The sequence below is a fragment of the Wyeomyia smithii genome, chromosome 3, assembly GCF_029784165.1.
Source record: "Wyeomyia smithii strain HCP4-BCI-WySm-NY-G18 chromosome 3, ASM2978416v1, whole genome shotgun sequence".
Taxonomy (NCBI): domain Eukaryota; kingdom Metazoa; phylum Arthropoda; class Insecta; order Diptera; family Culicidae; genus Wyeomyia; species Wyeomyia smithii.
The window spans coordinates 249,470,918-249,485,641 of NC_073696.1; the positions used below are offsets into that span (position 1 = coordinate 249,470,918).

At 39.2% G+C, this 14,724-nt stretch overlaps 2 protein-coding genes across 8 annotated transcripts in view; one reads left to right on the forward strand and one right to left on the reverse strand.

The window, feature by feature from the left end:
* Positions 1-6,530, forward strand: part of LOC129733130 (YTH domain-containing family protein) — a 62,120-nt gene extending 55,590 nt beyond the window's left edge. For 2 of the 6 annotated variants that reach the window (XM_055694721.1, XM_055694723.1), the window contains 4 exons: positions 23-1,302; positions 1,382-2,052; positions 2,108-2,475; positions 3,497-6,530. In XM_055694721.1, the coding sequence (XP_055550696.1) occupies positions 23-1,302; positions 1,382-2,052; positions 2,108-2,475; positions 3,497-3,685 (2,508 nt within the window). In that variant the 3' untranslated portion in view covers positions 3,686-6,530. Of the gene's footprint in view, positions 1-22; positions 1,303-1,381; positions 2,053-2,107; positions 2,503-3,467 lie in introns of all 6 variants that reach the window. The other 4 variants (XM_055694722.1, XM_055694724.1, XM_055694725.1 and 1 more) reach the window with 4 other exon arrangements.
* The window catches only part of LOC129733131 (60S ribosomal protein L30), a 279,602-nt gene that overhangs the window by 69,281 nt on the left and 195,597 nt on the right, over positions 1-14,724 (reverse strand). The gene's annotated exons all lie outside the window — the stretch shown is intronic.

Here is a 14,724-nt window from a genome sequence, read left to right on the forward strand (position 1 = left end):
CACTTATTTTTTTAATTTGTAGAATGTTGAACAAGGAATGCAAGGACTTGGCCTCGGGTCGATGCACCACGACAGAGATGCAAACCATCACCACGGCAATTCACTATCCAAATCTGATCAACATCACCAGCAGCAAAAGGAAGCTCCCAAAAAGATGACTTGGGCCTCGATTGCATCGCAACCGCCTAAACCGCAAGTGAACACCACTAGTACTACGGTGAAGAAGAAGGGCCCCGGAATGCCCCCACCACCGATGGTTCCTGGTAAACACAACATGGATATAGGCACATGGGATTCGCCATCTAAGAATGGTGCGGGAACAATGGTACCGACACCGACGCCCCCGGCGATTGTACCACCCCCGGTAATGGAACCGTCTCCATTGGCTGAGCAACCAGCTGTGAAGGGAACCAATAATGCGGCTGCTATGATGGGAGGAGGCCACGCAGGAGCTAGCGGAGGTCACCATCAGCATCACCAACAGCAAGTTCAGTACGGTCATCAGCAAAATATGGCGCCACCTGCGGGTGCGCATAATTCCCGTTGGCCTACACCCGGTCAAGCCCAAAATCCTCTACCCCAGCAGCCGACGCCACAACAGGCGAATCAAGCAGTTGGAGGCAGTGGAGGCATAATGTCGCAACAGCAACAGCATCCCCAGCGATCAGATCATCGTCAATATCAATCGGTTGGTGGGCCACATCAAAACAATAGTCGAAACTTCTCTGGACCGCCACCATCCATAAACCAGGGAGCAGGCGGTGGACAGGGATACCATCAGCCGCCTCCGTTCCATCATCAACCGCCTTCAATGCAACATCAGTCGCATACTCGACAGAATCAAAATCATCACGGACCTCCTCCATCGGTTCACCATCACCAACAGCAACAACCACAACAGCAGCCACACGCTGAACGAGGAAATTATCAGCAACCTCCTCCCCAGCATCAGCGTCATCCTCAGGACGATCGAAGGGGATTAGTGAACAATGGGCCCAATAATTACCACGATAGTTCAACGTCTCAACAACAACAACAGCAGCAGCAGCCGCCGTCTGCACTGCAGCAATCGCAACCAACGGCCCAACAAACGCAATCCCAGCAGCAGCCGCCGCAACAACAACAATCCCAACTCCAGCAACCACCCCCGGTTGCATCACCGCACTCTCCTACACCACCGAGCGGTGCAGTGGATGCTAGTGGTGCCGCAGCTGCTCCGGCCCCGATACCGAATCCACTGCAGAACAAAAACAACTATAATCCGCCCACACTTGATATGCTGGAAACTGCGCACCTAGCTAGGTGGGTGATTTCGATGCTAATTTTAGTAACGTTTACTAATACACAATATAATTGTCTATTTTTTTTCGAACTTCTGTAGATTCTTTGTAATCAAATCCTACTCGGAGGATGATATCCACCGCAGCATCAAGTACGAAATCTGGTGTTCCACCGAGCACGGCAATCAGCGGCTGGATCAGGCGTACCGCGAGCGTGAAGAGAAAGGTGGCATGGTGTATCTGTTCTTCTCGGTTAACGGTTCCGGACACTTCTGTGGAATTGCGCAAATGATGACGGCAGTTGATTACAATTCCAACTCGAGCGTCTGGTCACAGGACAAGTGGAAGGGTACCTTCAAGGTGCGCTGGATCTACGTGAAGGACGTCCCGAACGGACAGCTGCGACACGTCCGGCTGGAGAACAACGAGAACAAACCCATCACGAACTCTCGCGACACACAGGAGGTGCCGAATGCGAAGGGCCTGCAAGCGTTGAAGATTATTCACAGCTATAAACACACAATGTCGATATTCGACGATTTTATCCACTACGAGAAACGGCAGCTAGAGGAAGACACCAAGAAGCACGATGTGCCTCCACAGGGACCGCAACAGTATCGATCACAGCAGTACGGTGGCAGTTACGATAGTGGTCCTGGCAAGTATAACAATTTCAACAAGTATAACGATCGTGATGGCAACGGCGATGGGTACAATTCTCGCGGCGGATACGACAGTCGTGGCTATCAAGGAGGGTACAACAAAGGTTATGGTATGTTTTGTTTTATCGTTGAAAAAACCTACAATTTAGAAAACTTTCTCTGCAGGTGGTTACAATAACCGTGGGCCGTACAACCAAGAGGGTGGAAGAGGAGGCTATCAGAGTTACGATAGACGTAACAACAATAGCAATAACAGTGGAAATGGTAGCAATAGCGGCGACGATCGGGAGGGAAGTAATTATCCGGATCGTTCGCGGGACGAAGGCGGCAGCGGCTATCACCAGCGCAGCGGTGGTTATGGTCGCCCGAATCGGGACTACTATGGACGGGATGAAGGGAACCGTGGCCGTAGCGATTACCGTGATGGTGGCAACGATGGCTACAGATCGTCACGCTCGGGAGGCGGTGGCGGCTCGGATGCCGAAGGTGACAACAACGGGGGTTATCGAGGCGGTTCGAGAGACCACTACCGGGTGGGTAACTAGAGTGAAAGGAAAAGGGTTAGTGGTTTAAACTTTGCTTCCATGTGGTTGGGGTGCTGCAAGGCTGCTGAAAATTCATTAGAAATTGGTCGTGGCTATAAACATATTGCTTGACGCGCCAATGCGTATGAAATAGCGTGTGTACAAGGGAAAATCTTATTCCAAAGTGCACCTACAAAATGACTCTCGCGAGTGGGGTTGGAGATATTTTAATGAAATGTCAGGTTCAATCATAGTCAACAAAAAAAAACGCTCTTGGAGATTTTTAAAAACCAAAACTTCATAAGATAATTACCCTCCAATCCTGCACTTTTTTAACTTTTGACACGGTGTTTCGGTTTCTATTAAGACAAACATTGAATTACCTTATACATATTACCATTCTATTCTATGAAACACTGTCTTGATTCATGGTGAGGCGATTTTTGGTAACATACTCATGTTCAATGCAGTGACATAAATTTTTTGAATAAACTTATTAAAATTCTCAATGTTTGAAAAAGGATTTTTAACAAAATTCATTTCTTTTTCTAGTCTGAATGGGAGATTCATTTATATTGTGTTAAATGAAATAGAAGTATCGAGACCAAAGTGTTTGTAAAATTAAATTATGTGCACTTTCTCGGTTCTGACGCTGGACGAAATGTTTCTGACAGTGGTCATTTTCAAAGCTCACTGCAGATGCTGTTCAGATCTTCGGCTGAGATGAAGTGACGTTTAATTGGAATGAAAAAGTTTTTATATAAGTGGTTCAACTGATATTTTACAGCACTAAATATTTTTAAAGTGAGCAGAGACGCTATATTTCGGTGTCACTTTTTGGGTTAAGACAGAAAATTTACAAAACGGAAGTTAAGACGTTCACATTCCGTCGCCAAACTAACCAAAAAACTGGCAGCCTTTGCAAAAGCACTCGACTTGTTGATTCGAACATCATTATTCTTACGCTCTTTCCATCCGCCGACGAAAACTTTATTTCGCAGAAATAAGATTCTCGGTATCTCGTTCGCAGCCCCGTAATGACCTCGGCAGTCGCGGATCGCGAGCGGCCGCTCCTCCGAATGCCCGCCCAGCTGCCAGCGGCAATCCATCGGGCGCCGCAGCAGCAGTACCTTCCGTGGCGGGAACCTATCGCAACAGTAACAGCAGTGGCGGCGGCGGTGGTGCCGGTGTCAGCGAAGGCGACGGTCAGCAAAATTGAAGAGTTCCTGTGCGTGGCATAACAATGAATGTCTTTTTAATCGTTTGATCAAATTCTAGCACTAAATTTACCGCTACACACAGACACCGCGCCGAATGGGGTTATAACAAGACAGCAGAAATACAAATTATGCGTACAAGGTAGATCACCGAGAAAAAACAGAAAGATGACACTCGAAGTTTGATTGCGGGAGGGAAATCGATGGCAAGATTAATATATCCATTCATAAAATATTTAATAAACGTTAAGAAAGGAATGATCTTAAAAAAACACTAAAGTTGGGCCGCTATGGTCGAATCCAACGGAAAGAAAAAAAAAGATTATGACTTGTTAAAATATAATAGAACAGATCGTATATATCTAAGCAAAAAGTAATCAAACAAATTACTAAACTCGACGTTCTTACGATTTATTTTTATCACAGCTAAATATTATGAAAGTGTTAACAAACAATATTCCTAAAACGCTTTGATTTTTGCTACACCTTCCGAAGAGATAAATATTAGAAAGGAATCAATTGACAAAAGTGCTGCCGTTAGTTAAAAAATATGATCATGCAAGAAACTTAATACAAGAACTATGCACAGTTTTAAAATTTTTCGATCAAAAAAAATATACGAAGAGGAGATGATGTTTTTGGTAGGGTGGGAAACAGTAGAACCCTGTTCACCCCCTGCCGGCATGTGTGTGAGCTGCTGCAGTATGGATGATGGCGGGAGAATCGAGGACCGGATAAAAAAAGGAAACAAACTCGCTCGCTTGTCCCCTGCTGGACGGTGGTGACCGGTGACGAGCTGAAAGAGTCATCGCCTCCAGCGCGCGTGCGAGCCAACTAAAGTGAGTGTGTGCTTTCGAAGTGAATTTTTGATACTCTCAAAGACTGCTGCTACTGGACACCGAACAATTGAACAAAATAGAAGCAACAAGTGCTGCATCATATGTGTGTATATTTTCGAAGATATGAATATCAAAGAACCAAAAAATAGCCACTGTAACGTCGACTGAAAAAGTACTACCCTTTTTTTTAAGAAAGACACGAACAAATTGCCAAGTATTAAGTAGTTCAACCAAGTACAGTTTTAAAAGTCCAAGTATTGTTTCCTGTTGATTTTTGTATTTTAGTGTTGTTTAATTAGCAAAAGCGAGCAAAATGGGAAGTATTTTCCGCCACACATCGTTCAACGAGACTCATCATCATTGCTGATCTCGAGCCATGCAGCCGACCGTAATTTTAAAGACCATATCGAATGGTTTACTTTTCACCGAAACTTACAGCGAAAACCGTTTCCCTGTCCGTCGCGTAACCAAGTGTGTAACACAGAACATAATGGACCTTTTCAATCATTGTTAAAAAATGCATACACGAACACTTTTATAAGTGGAAACCTATTTGTGATACAACACATCGTCGTTGGTACTAATGTGCAAAAAAGTGTGAGAAATCCGTCGAAAGTGCGCGCAACCGAAATCGAACATTCAAAGTGCAACAACTGAAGAACATTACTCCCCACGGTGCAATAAAATGCCCCATCATCCGCGGATCTGCCGAAACTAACAGCCGAATCACAAGTCAATCTGCAAAGTAGAGTTTGATGGCTTAATGAAATGAGACGGTGTTTGTTGATTTTTTAATCTTTGCAGTATCGAAAGAACTAGAGAAAAATGTGCTGACTTTACTCAAGCTAGTTCACTAATAAGCGAAATACACATAAAAAAAACTTAAAACTAGATGGACATTTAGCGAAAAATCACTGTTTACATTCATCGGATCAAATGTGTTTTACGAATAGAAACTGCTAGGGAAAAAAGTTTAACAGCCAATAGAATAGAAATATCCTTTTATTTTTGTGAGCTACAAAAGATAAGCTTTACTTAGTATTGAAGGGAAAATAAAAGATGAATATAGAATAATGATCGAAATTATAAGTTCAAAACAAAACTAAGGGTCTGCTTTCAAGTGGATTACTTTTCTAAATGTTGATCATTAACCAGTAATGTGAACCCAAACAAAACTCTTACTTTAAATTTACTTTTTATCGCGAATTCACAGCCATCCGGAATATAACCCTTTGTTCATCGTCACACTAGCAAACCTTTCATTCAAATCGTAAATCTCTTTTTTACTACCGAATATAATTAAAAAAAAAGTAACATTTAACCTTATTTATGGATAACTCCAGCGCGATGACGGCAAACTATCGTGTGCTAGCAGTTAATCAATTGACACAAGCAAAATGGAAGTCTGTCTAACAGGGGAAGAAACATTGGGAATGATTTAAGCAAACTAAGTAACATTTAAGAAATGGAAACAAAAAAAAAAAGAAGATAAAAGCAAACGTATATTCAGCAACAAAACACAAGATACAAAAATTCTAATCGAATTGAAAAATGAATCATACTGAGAAAAAAGAAAAAAAAAACACCTAAACAATACAAATGATATAGGAGGATTTAGTGAATGAAATCAATTAATTTATAAAAGGTATAATTGCATAAGAAACTGATTAAACTACGAATTGAGAATTGAAGGAAAGATTAAAAATGAAAAACTTGATTATGATGATGATGATGATGATGATGGAGACTAGTGAAGGTAAAGCTATAAAATCTGAACGTGAAAATGATACAAGAACGAGGGCAATGGTCGGAGACAAAAATACACAACACAATTATTATTGTAACACTTCTGAAGCGATCCAGAAAGGCAAAGCAGAAAAACATAAGAGACAGAGAAGCCAATCACAAACAAATGATGAACATTGAGAAATGTACATAGAAGTAAGAGATACAAATTAAAATGCAAAATCCAATGAAAAAAAAGTAATAAAAGGCATATTGATAATAAGTTTTTTTAATCCTCTGTTGAATGCCGAAATCTGTATCATTTCTTGGTTCATAACAAAACTAATCGTTAGCCAGTAAACCATTCATGCTAGTAAAGAGCGGCAGTAGCAGTAAAGCTTGATAAATTTGCATTTACATTACTCGTCAAATGATGGATCAATCAGCTGCCAGTATAAAATACTTTTTTTGCCCTTATAACTTTAATATATCACAACTAGGTAAAATAAGGTCAGTGAACTCCAAGGATTTCGGATCAGAGATCAACGAACTGTATCAAGAAACTTCTGCCGCTCGAGTCCAGCTCAGCGGTATTTATTTGCTTTGCTTTCGCGCGTGTTGGTAAACACGCTGTACGTTTTACATAATCAAAATTCTGATCGGCCTTAGCCTCTGACTTGGTCTTTTTCTGTACACCACAATTCTTCCTCTTTTAGATTTTGAATACATTTACAATGCAAATAATTAAAAAAAAATATAATTGAAATAATTTTTGTATATAATTTTAATTGCGTTCTTTAACGCTCTAATTTGTAAAATTTGTTACATAATAATAACTCCATTTTCAAAATGTGTCCATTGACACAATATACAATTCTAATTTTTAGAATGTGTCCATTGACACTCTCATTTATAATACAATATTTTTTTTTGTAAAATATGCTAATAGATATAATTGTTTAATTATTTTAATTTTTATTTTTCAGATAGCGTCCATTGACACCGATATCTTTTTCTAACCAATTTATTTTTATTTTCAGATAGTGCCCGTTGACAGCTATATCTTTTCATTCACAATTAATTTTATTTTTATTTTTTTTCATTTGTGTCCTTTGACACACATCACCAAAATCATTCAGTTTAGCTTTTTAATTTTAATTTTTGTTTTTGTTTTACCTTCATGTTCTCTCTTCTGTACTTAATTCTTTCTGACCGTCTCGGAGCCGATGATCCTGCTGCGCTATTAGTACCATCATCCATCCGCAATCTCTTAAAGTCGTTCTCTAATACATCGTCAGAGAAACCAAAGAACTCGCAACCTGAAGTGGATCTTTCACGTTTGCAGGTCCTCCTGCACGGAACAGTCAAATTATGCCTTACACTAGTTGTTTTTGGGACCTTCAATTGCTCGCGATGCGCCTTTAGCACCACGTTTCCAATACTGATCTGAGTCATCTGAAGAATCGTCCAACATTGGCTTGAATCTGCTAAACAATTGTTCCAAGTTAGATTCAGCGCTAGTGCCTGGTTGCGGCTCATCGGCAAAACGAACAGTTGGTTTGCGTTGACTGTTGATGTATTTGAAGCATCTCTTCAAAATATGTCCTGGTTTTCCGCAAAAATAGCAAGAGACTACCGGTTTGTTGTAATTATATTTTTTTGATCTGCTCCTACTTCTATCTCTGTTATTACTCCTGCTTCTATTTCTCATGTGAAAACCTGACCTACTTCTACTTCTGCTTCTATTTCTACCATTTCGTTCGTTCTAATATTCATCTCGCCTACCCAATCTGTTTTTTACCGAAGCCACCTGTTCTGTTCTACCACTTATCATTCTTGCTCTCGATCCTGCCAACTCCCAATTCACTAACATGCGCTCCGCCGAAGCCAACGTCAGATTTCCTCGCTTAACATTTTCTGCTGTAAATCTTTGTTAAAAACTCCCATCAAAAGCTTGTCCCTAATCGCGGTGTCTTTAAACTCTCCAAACTCACAGAATTCCGCTTGAAGCTTGACAGCCAAAACGAAATTCTCTGCGGACTCATCTTCCCCTTGAACGCGGTTGTAAAATTTAAATCGTTGTATAAGATCTGATTCTTTTTTATCAAAACGTTCTTTTAATTTCTTAATTATCTCAGCGTATTGCAAGGTGGATAAGTCTCTCGCCGGATACAGCAGTTTGAGTTCCTCAAACACTGCTGGTCCGCTAAGCGTTATAAATAAAGCTTTCTGTGAGCTTTCCGGTACATTATTGTACTGAAATACGAACCCTAACCGCTCAACATAATTGGTGAATGAAGCACCAGGGACGTAGGGCTCAATCGAACCGACAATGTTCGAAGCCATTTCAACCAAATCTGCAGCACAGAGTCGATGTAATTTACCAAACCTTCTCACAATCTCCGTTTACGATCGATATAGTGTTGTATGCTGTAGAATCGGAGCAGGAGCGCAAAGCAGAATCGAAATAGACAAATCTCCCGTAGAACCTTTAGATTTAGCGCGCAGAACTCACACGCTCTCCAGTCGATCTCGCTTACACCGTTGCCGTAATGTTTTAGTACTGGCACTCAATGCACTTTGAGCAACACAGCCGACGGGTAATGAAATTAAAATAAAACTTCTCCCGCTGGAGGAACACAGCGAATCAAATGATTTTATTTTTTTAAATTGCACACACTTTCTTTTGTTTTTTAATACTTTTCAAATCACTTTCTTCTTAAAACCTTTGCTTTCTTTTCGTTAAATTTGCACTATATTTTTGCCTTTGCAATTAAAATCGAGACCTTCGCCTGCACACTATTTAAAAGACCTTTGCCTTAGCACTTTTTTTCCCTCAGAGTATCACACTTTTTTTATTCTTTTCACAAAAATTAGCACCGTTGTGCCCGAATTTTTTTAAATTTTCAACAACTGACCTTTTTGTCCCCTTTTTTCCTTCTATAAAATCACTTACGGCCGTTGCCGTGCCTCACAAATATCAAACAAATCCAAACTTTTGCGTGCCTTTGCACAACTAATCAGCAATTTCACTAGCTATTCAAATTTTTGCACACGCGTACCAAATTGACTTCGTCGCCAATTTTAATATATCACAACTAGGTAAAATAAGGTCAGTGAACTCCAAGGATTTCGGATCAGAGATCAACGAACTGTATCAAGAAACTTCTGCCGCTCGAGTCCAGCTCAGCGGTATTTATTTGCTTTGCTTTCGCGCGTGTTGGTAAACACGCTGTACGTTTTACATAATCAAAATTCTGATCGGCCTCAGCCTCTGACTTGGTCTTTTTCTGTACACCACAATAACATTTGCCTATATTTGGTCATGAAACATCCAGTGAGCTTTAATATTTCCAGATAATCCGAGCTTCTGTTGGTGTATTTAAATATGCAGGGGGTAGACAATATGATTGAGACAAATATGATTGAGACAGGCAAAATTTTGGCATTTTGCCATTAGCCGGAACTTTACAAAAAGTTAAAGGGTATGTGCTTGAGTGCACAAACGTAGGCTTGACGTGGGACTATTGTGAGTGTAAAGATTTAATTCTGCCATAGCCATAGTATATAACACACACCAAACGTACAAATACCAAACACAACAATCCATGACCTGTCATAAACCATAGCATACAAACTAATAGGAAAAATAATTAACTTGTTGCCTATAAAAGTATTCTGTCGTAAATAAATTTACCTCGGAAGAATGCATTTTTGCACACACATGGTATACACACATACACGTTTTACACACACGCTACTCACAAGCACACGATCCTCAAACACACCCACGCTGCTTACACGCACACATACACACACGTTACTCACACACACACACACATACACACGCTACTCACACACACACACATACATACACACGCTACTCACACACACACACACGCTACTCACACACACACACACACACACACGTTACTCACACTCACATACACACGCTACTCACACACACACATACACACGCTACTCACACACACACACACACACACACACACACACACACACATATACACACGCTACTCACACACATACACACGCTACTCACACACATACACACGCTACTCACACACACACACACATACACACGCTACTCACACACACGCTACTCAGACACACACACTTGGTATACGACACACTATACCTACACAAATTCCTATCGGCAGCATCCAAGCGGCTTCCAAGTCTTCCAATGGTCCCTTCCAACGGCTTCCAATGGTCCCCAGTGCCGATCACGTCCAGTCTCGGGCTGTATTCCAACAACGATATCTGAATTAGATTACCACTGGTGGGGTCCAACTCTGATCGAAGGGAAGCCGAACTGTTCGCTTTGACGGTCGACCAGGGAATGAACTTCTTTCAACACGGAATGTCCTTTTATAGCGTCTCTCAATGTGGGGAACTTGGGTGATTGGGGGAAGAACCAATCACGTGGAAGCATTTCCGCTTTCTATCTTCGTCGCTTACGTTGGGTGATGAATGCGATGCCAATTAGCTGGCATTGCTAGCCAATGACTGAATGCGTGAAATTATTTCGTCTATGTTTTTTAAGTCTGCGTTAGGGAAATATACCAATCGTATGAAACATGTATGTGGATATTCGACCTTCAAACTTTCCCGCAATTTTCACGGAGTAATTAGAAAATGGTAACTAAAATTATCATGTTATACAAATCTTGTATGTTTTAGCTTTCCAACGGTATATTACCGATTGAAATTGGAGCAGTTGTTTGAGCGCTATTAGCATCTTAAATCTTCCATTCCGCCAACCAAAAACGTTACATGTTCAATCCAGTTTTCCCAGAATGTACCTTAGTATAGTGAAGAAAGACGTAGTCCCACGTCAAAAAAATCAATTCGGACGAAACAGGTTTCATGTTACTGGAAAAGTACTCTTGTTTCACAAACTTTTTTCACGGTAAACCCTGTTAATATGAGCTGACTCGTTTAGTAGACAATAATCACTTGTAGATGATTATTTCAATCGACATATGCAACCGAAAGAGTAATAAGCAACGATGGAAATGAAACAAAAATGACTTAATTGTCACTGTACTACTCGTGATCTGTACGAAAAGAGGCACCAGCTAAATAACAGTTAAGGTGAAACGGGATTGTGGCCTTTTCCTATACAATTTTGAGGTTAGAGTTCTTTTTACTTCGGTATTTTGATCGTGAAAAATTCGGCTTCCACTAAATAAACAGCACTCAAATTGCTACTGTAGGCATGCAACTGTTGTGAAAACAATTAATCAAAGTTTCATGTACGTAGTCTTCATAAATCAAGAAAAAATTAGATTGCAAAATTCGAGTTGATCGCGACCACGTCCCGTTTCACCTTAATCTGTTGTGCCTTGCCTCTTCTGTTACTTTTTTCGTGCGAAAAAAATGAGCAATCATTTCAATCAAGTAAGCATGGACACCTGTCATACGATCTGTTGAAATCTTTTTGAGAAAAAAGTGTTTATGCTTGTGATGGTTATAATTTCGGTTGTTATCTGGCAGTTTAAATTAAAAACAGTTTTGTGAGTTTCGCTGATTTATGAAAGAAGAAAAAAACTTGACCAAACTATTAAGATATTGTGAATTTTGTGTTGAAAATGCGATGCCAAGTGAGGCGATGTGACAGGAACAAGAAAATCCACCCACACGTTTCCTTTAATCGGTTTTTGAACAATTCGGATTCGTTAGCTCAGTGGATAAAATTTTGCAACGTCGAGGAGACGGTTGGTTACTAACAGATGCAATGAGGGTTTATTTTACAGTGTCAGTAATCTAGAATATTTCATTGTTTATAGATACGTTTTGGTGAAAATCGATCAAGAAATCGTGATCAACGAAGACCCGTTAAAATTCTCAGGTTACGACTTTCTCAAAGTCATTACCACGTGGCTTGGATCATGGTCGTCTTCTACTATATAAAAATGGAATTCCGTAACGCTTGATCTTATTGATATTATTCCCTCAGTCTCTGAGGTGTACAGTAATCATCATCATTTTGAATCGTTCTAAATCAAAAATAATAAGCGGTGACATGTGTTTTTTTTACATTAAAATGTTTGTTGATGTTCTGAAAAGACATTTGAGGGAAAATAAATATCTGATTACAAAAACTTGAGATGTTATTCACAAAACTACGTAAAACATGCAAAATTATGACTTTTTATGCTGAATTTGCTTCTAAATCAAAATACAAAGCGATGATATGTGGTTATTTTTCCATTAAAATGTTTGCTAATGTTCAGGGAAGACATTTGAGGAAAAGTGAAAAGTATCTGATTACTAAAACTTGAGATATTATTCACTAAACTACGTAAAACATGCAAAATTATGACTTTTTATGCTGAATTTGCCTCTAAATCAAAATTCAAAGCGATGACATGTGGTTATTTTTTCATTAAAATGTTTGTTAACGTTCAGGAAAGACATTTGAGGAAAAGTAAAAAGTATCTGATAACTAAAACTTGAGATATTATTCACAAAATTACGTGAAACATGCAAAATCATGAGTTTTTAGCTGAATTTGCCTCTAAATCAAAATTCAATGCGATGACATTACTCTTTCATTAAAATGTTCGTTCGTTTTGAGGAAAAATAGAAGGTATCTTAATGCTAAAACCCATCAAAAATGAATATAAAATCGGAAAAATTATCAACCACGAATGCTTTACTATCTATTTCTGTGTTCTGATGTATACTTTCGATCGACAATTAGTTTTTTTGCTGCTGATGTGCGTAAATCGGTTAGGAAGAAAAATATCATTTGCATAGCAAAAGACACAATTATGGGTCGCTTTCGGCATTCAAGATCATTTAGTCTATAAAATCATCAAAAAAAGTTATCTAAAAAGTTATTTCATTGTTGTAAAAGCTTGATAATGTTGTAAAAGCTTGATCATTTCATTAAGTCGTGATGTATTATCATGCAAAAGTAATAAAAACACCGCAAAATGTAGCATTTCTACAATTATGGGTCACTTTACTTAATGCACGGAGCAGAATTATTTTTTTCGGTGACATTTTCAAAATTTAATCATTTCAATCGTACGTCTTTTTGAAATCCAAAATGGCGACTTCCAGTTTCTGTAAATCAGCCTTGAATCACAAAATGCAATCCAATAAGGAAACTTCCGTTCTGTGCGTTCTCGGAATATTGAAGTACTAAAAGTGATGATGGACATATAAGATGTGAAATATTTTTTAAGTGGGTTGAGCCAATGCAACAATGAAGCATAAAAAAAATCTTGGCTTCGAAACCTTTGATCCCGTGCATCGCCGGGAGCGTTCAACTAGTATTAAATATATATAATATGTGCTGCTAAGCGATATTCGACGCAGATGATTGAAGTAAGCGTACGTTCGTTGAAAATGATGTCCTGGTTAGTAAAAATTGGCACTGTAGGTGCACCAGCACACGGGTTACATTACCATGCACTGCCCATGAATACATAAGAGCAGGGTTGCCACATTTAAATCTGTGTTTTCCCTTGAAAAAATCTGAGCATCTGTATCTGGAACAAAAATATCTGTAAAAAAAATCTGTTTTGTTTAAACATAAAGAACTTTGTATTTTTTAAGTTTTTATGGTACATAAACAAAATTTTTAGCTTAAAACGTGTTAGGAGTTGAAAATATTTTCAATTTGCTTAATTTTTAATGAAATAAAATTTGGAGTGTTTATAACAATTGATGTCAATTTCGAAAAATCTGTAAATCTTTACTTTTCGACGAAAATCTGTATATCTGTATATACAGATTCTGTACCGTTACTTCGGCCAAAAATCTGTAAAATACAGATTAATCTGTACATGTGGCATCCCTGCATAAGAGTCACACTGTCAGTAACGACAGTCACAGTAACGACATAAACTGCCCATAAAAGCATAAGAGTCTCATATGACTTTTAGGCCAATTCTAGTTTATACTGTCAATGTATCTAATTTTATTCAAATTTTCGTATGCCCTAATAAAATTTGAAAGTTTGTTCTGAAAAATACTGGAAAAATACCAAACCTTGTCTGTCCCATATTGAAAATAAAGGCATATGAGTCCCATCTTTAGTTTAGCCTTCTAAGCATCTGGAATGAGTGGAATTAAAGTGTTCAGTTGTGTGGCCTTACGGTCTGCATCGATTCCTAGTGAACTATTGGATGATGATGATGATTGTAGACTCTATCTCGAACGAGGGTGCTTATTACGGGAGTCACTTCACGGTGAAATCGTAAGTAAGTGAGTAAGTGAGAAAAACGTCGCAAAGTGACATCTGCCGCGGAATCTGGGTTATTATGAGTGTCATATCAGTGAAGTGAGAACGGAAAAAGCAGCGTTTCGCGTGGAATTATTTCACGATCATTTTGAACGGTGAAATGATTCCACGCAGATGCCATAAGTCCTAAAGTTGATTGATTTGTGATCTAATGGTAAATATTGGATTTATTCTTCAGTAATGAAACGAATCAGAATTT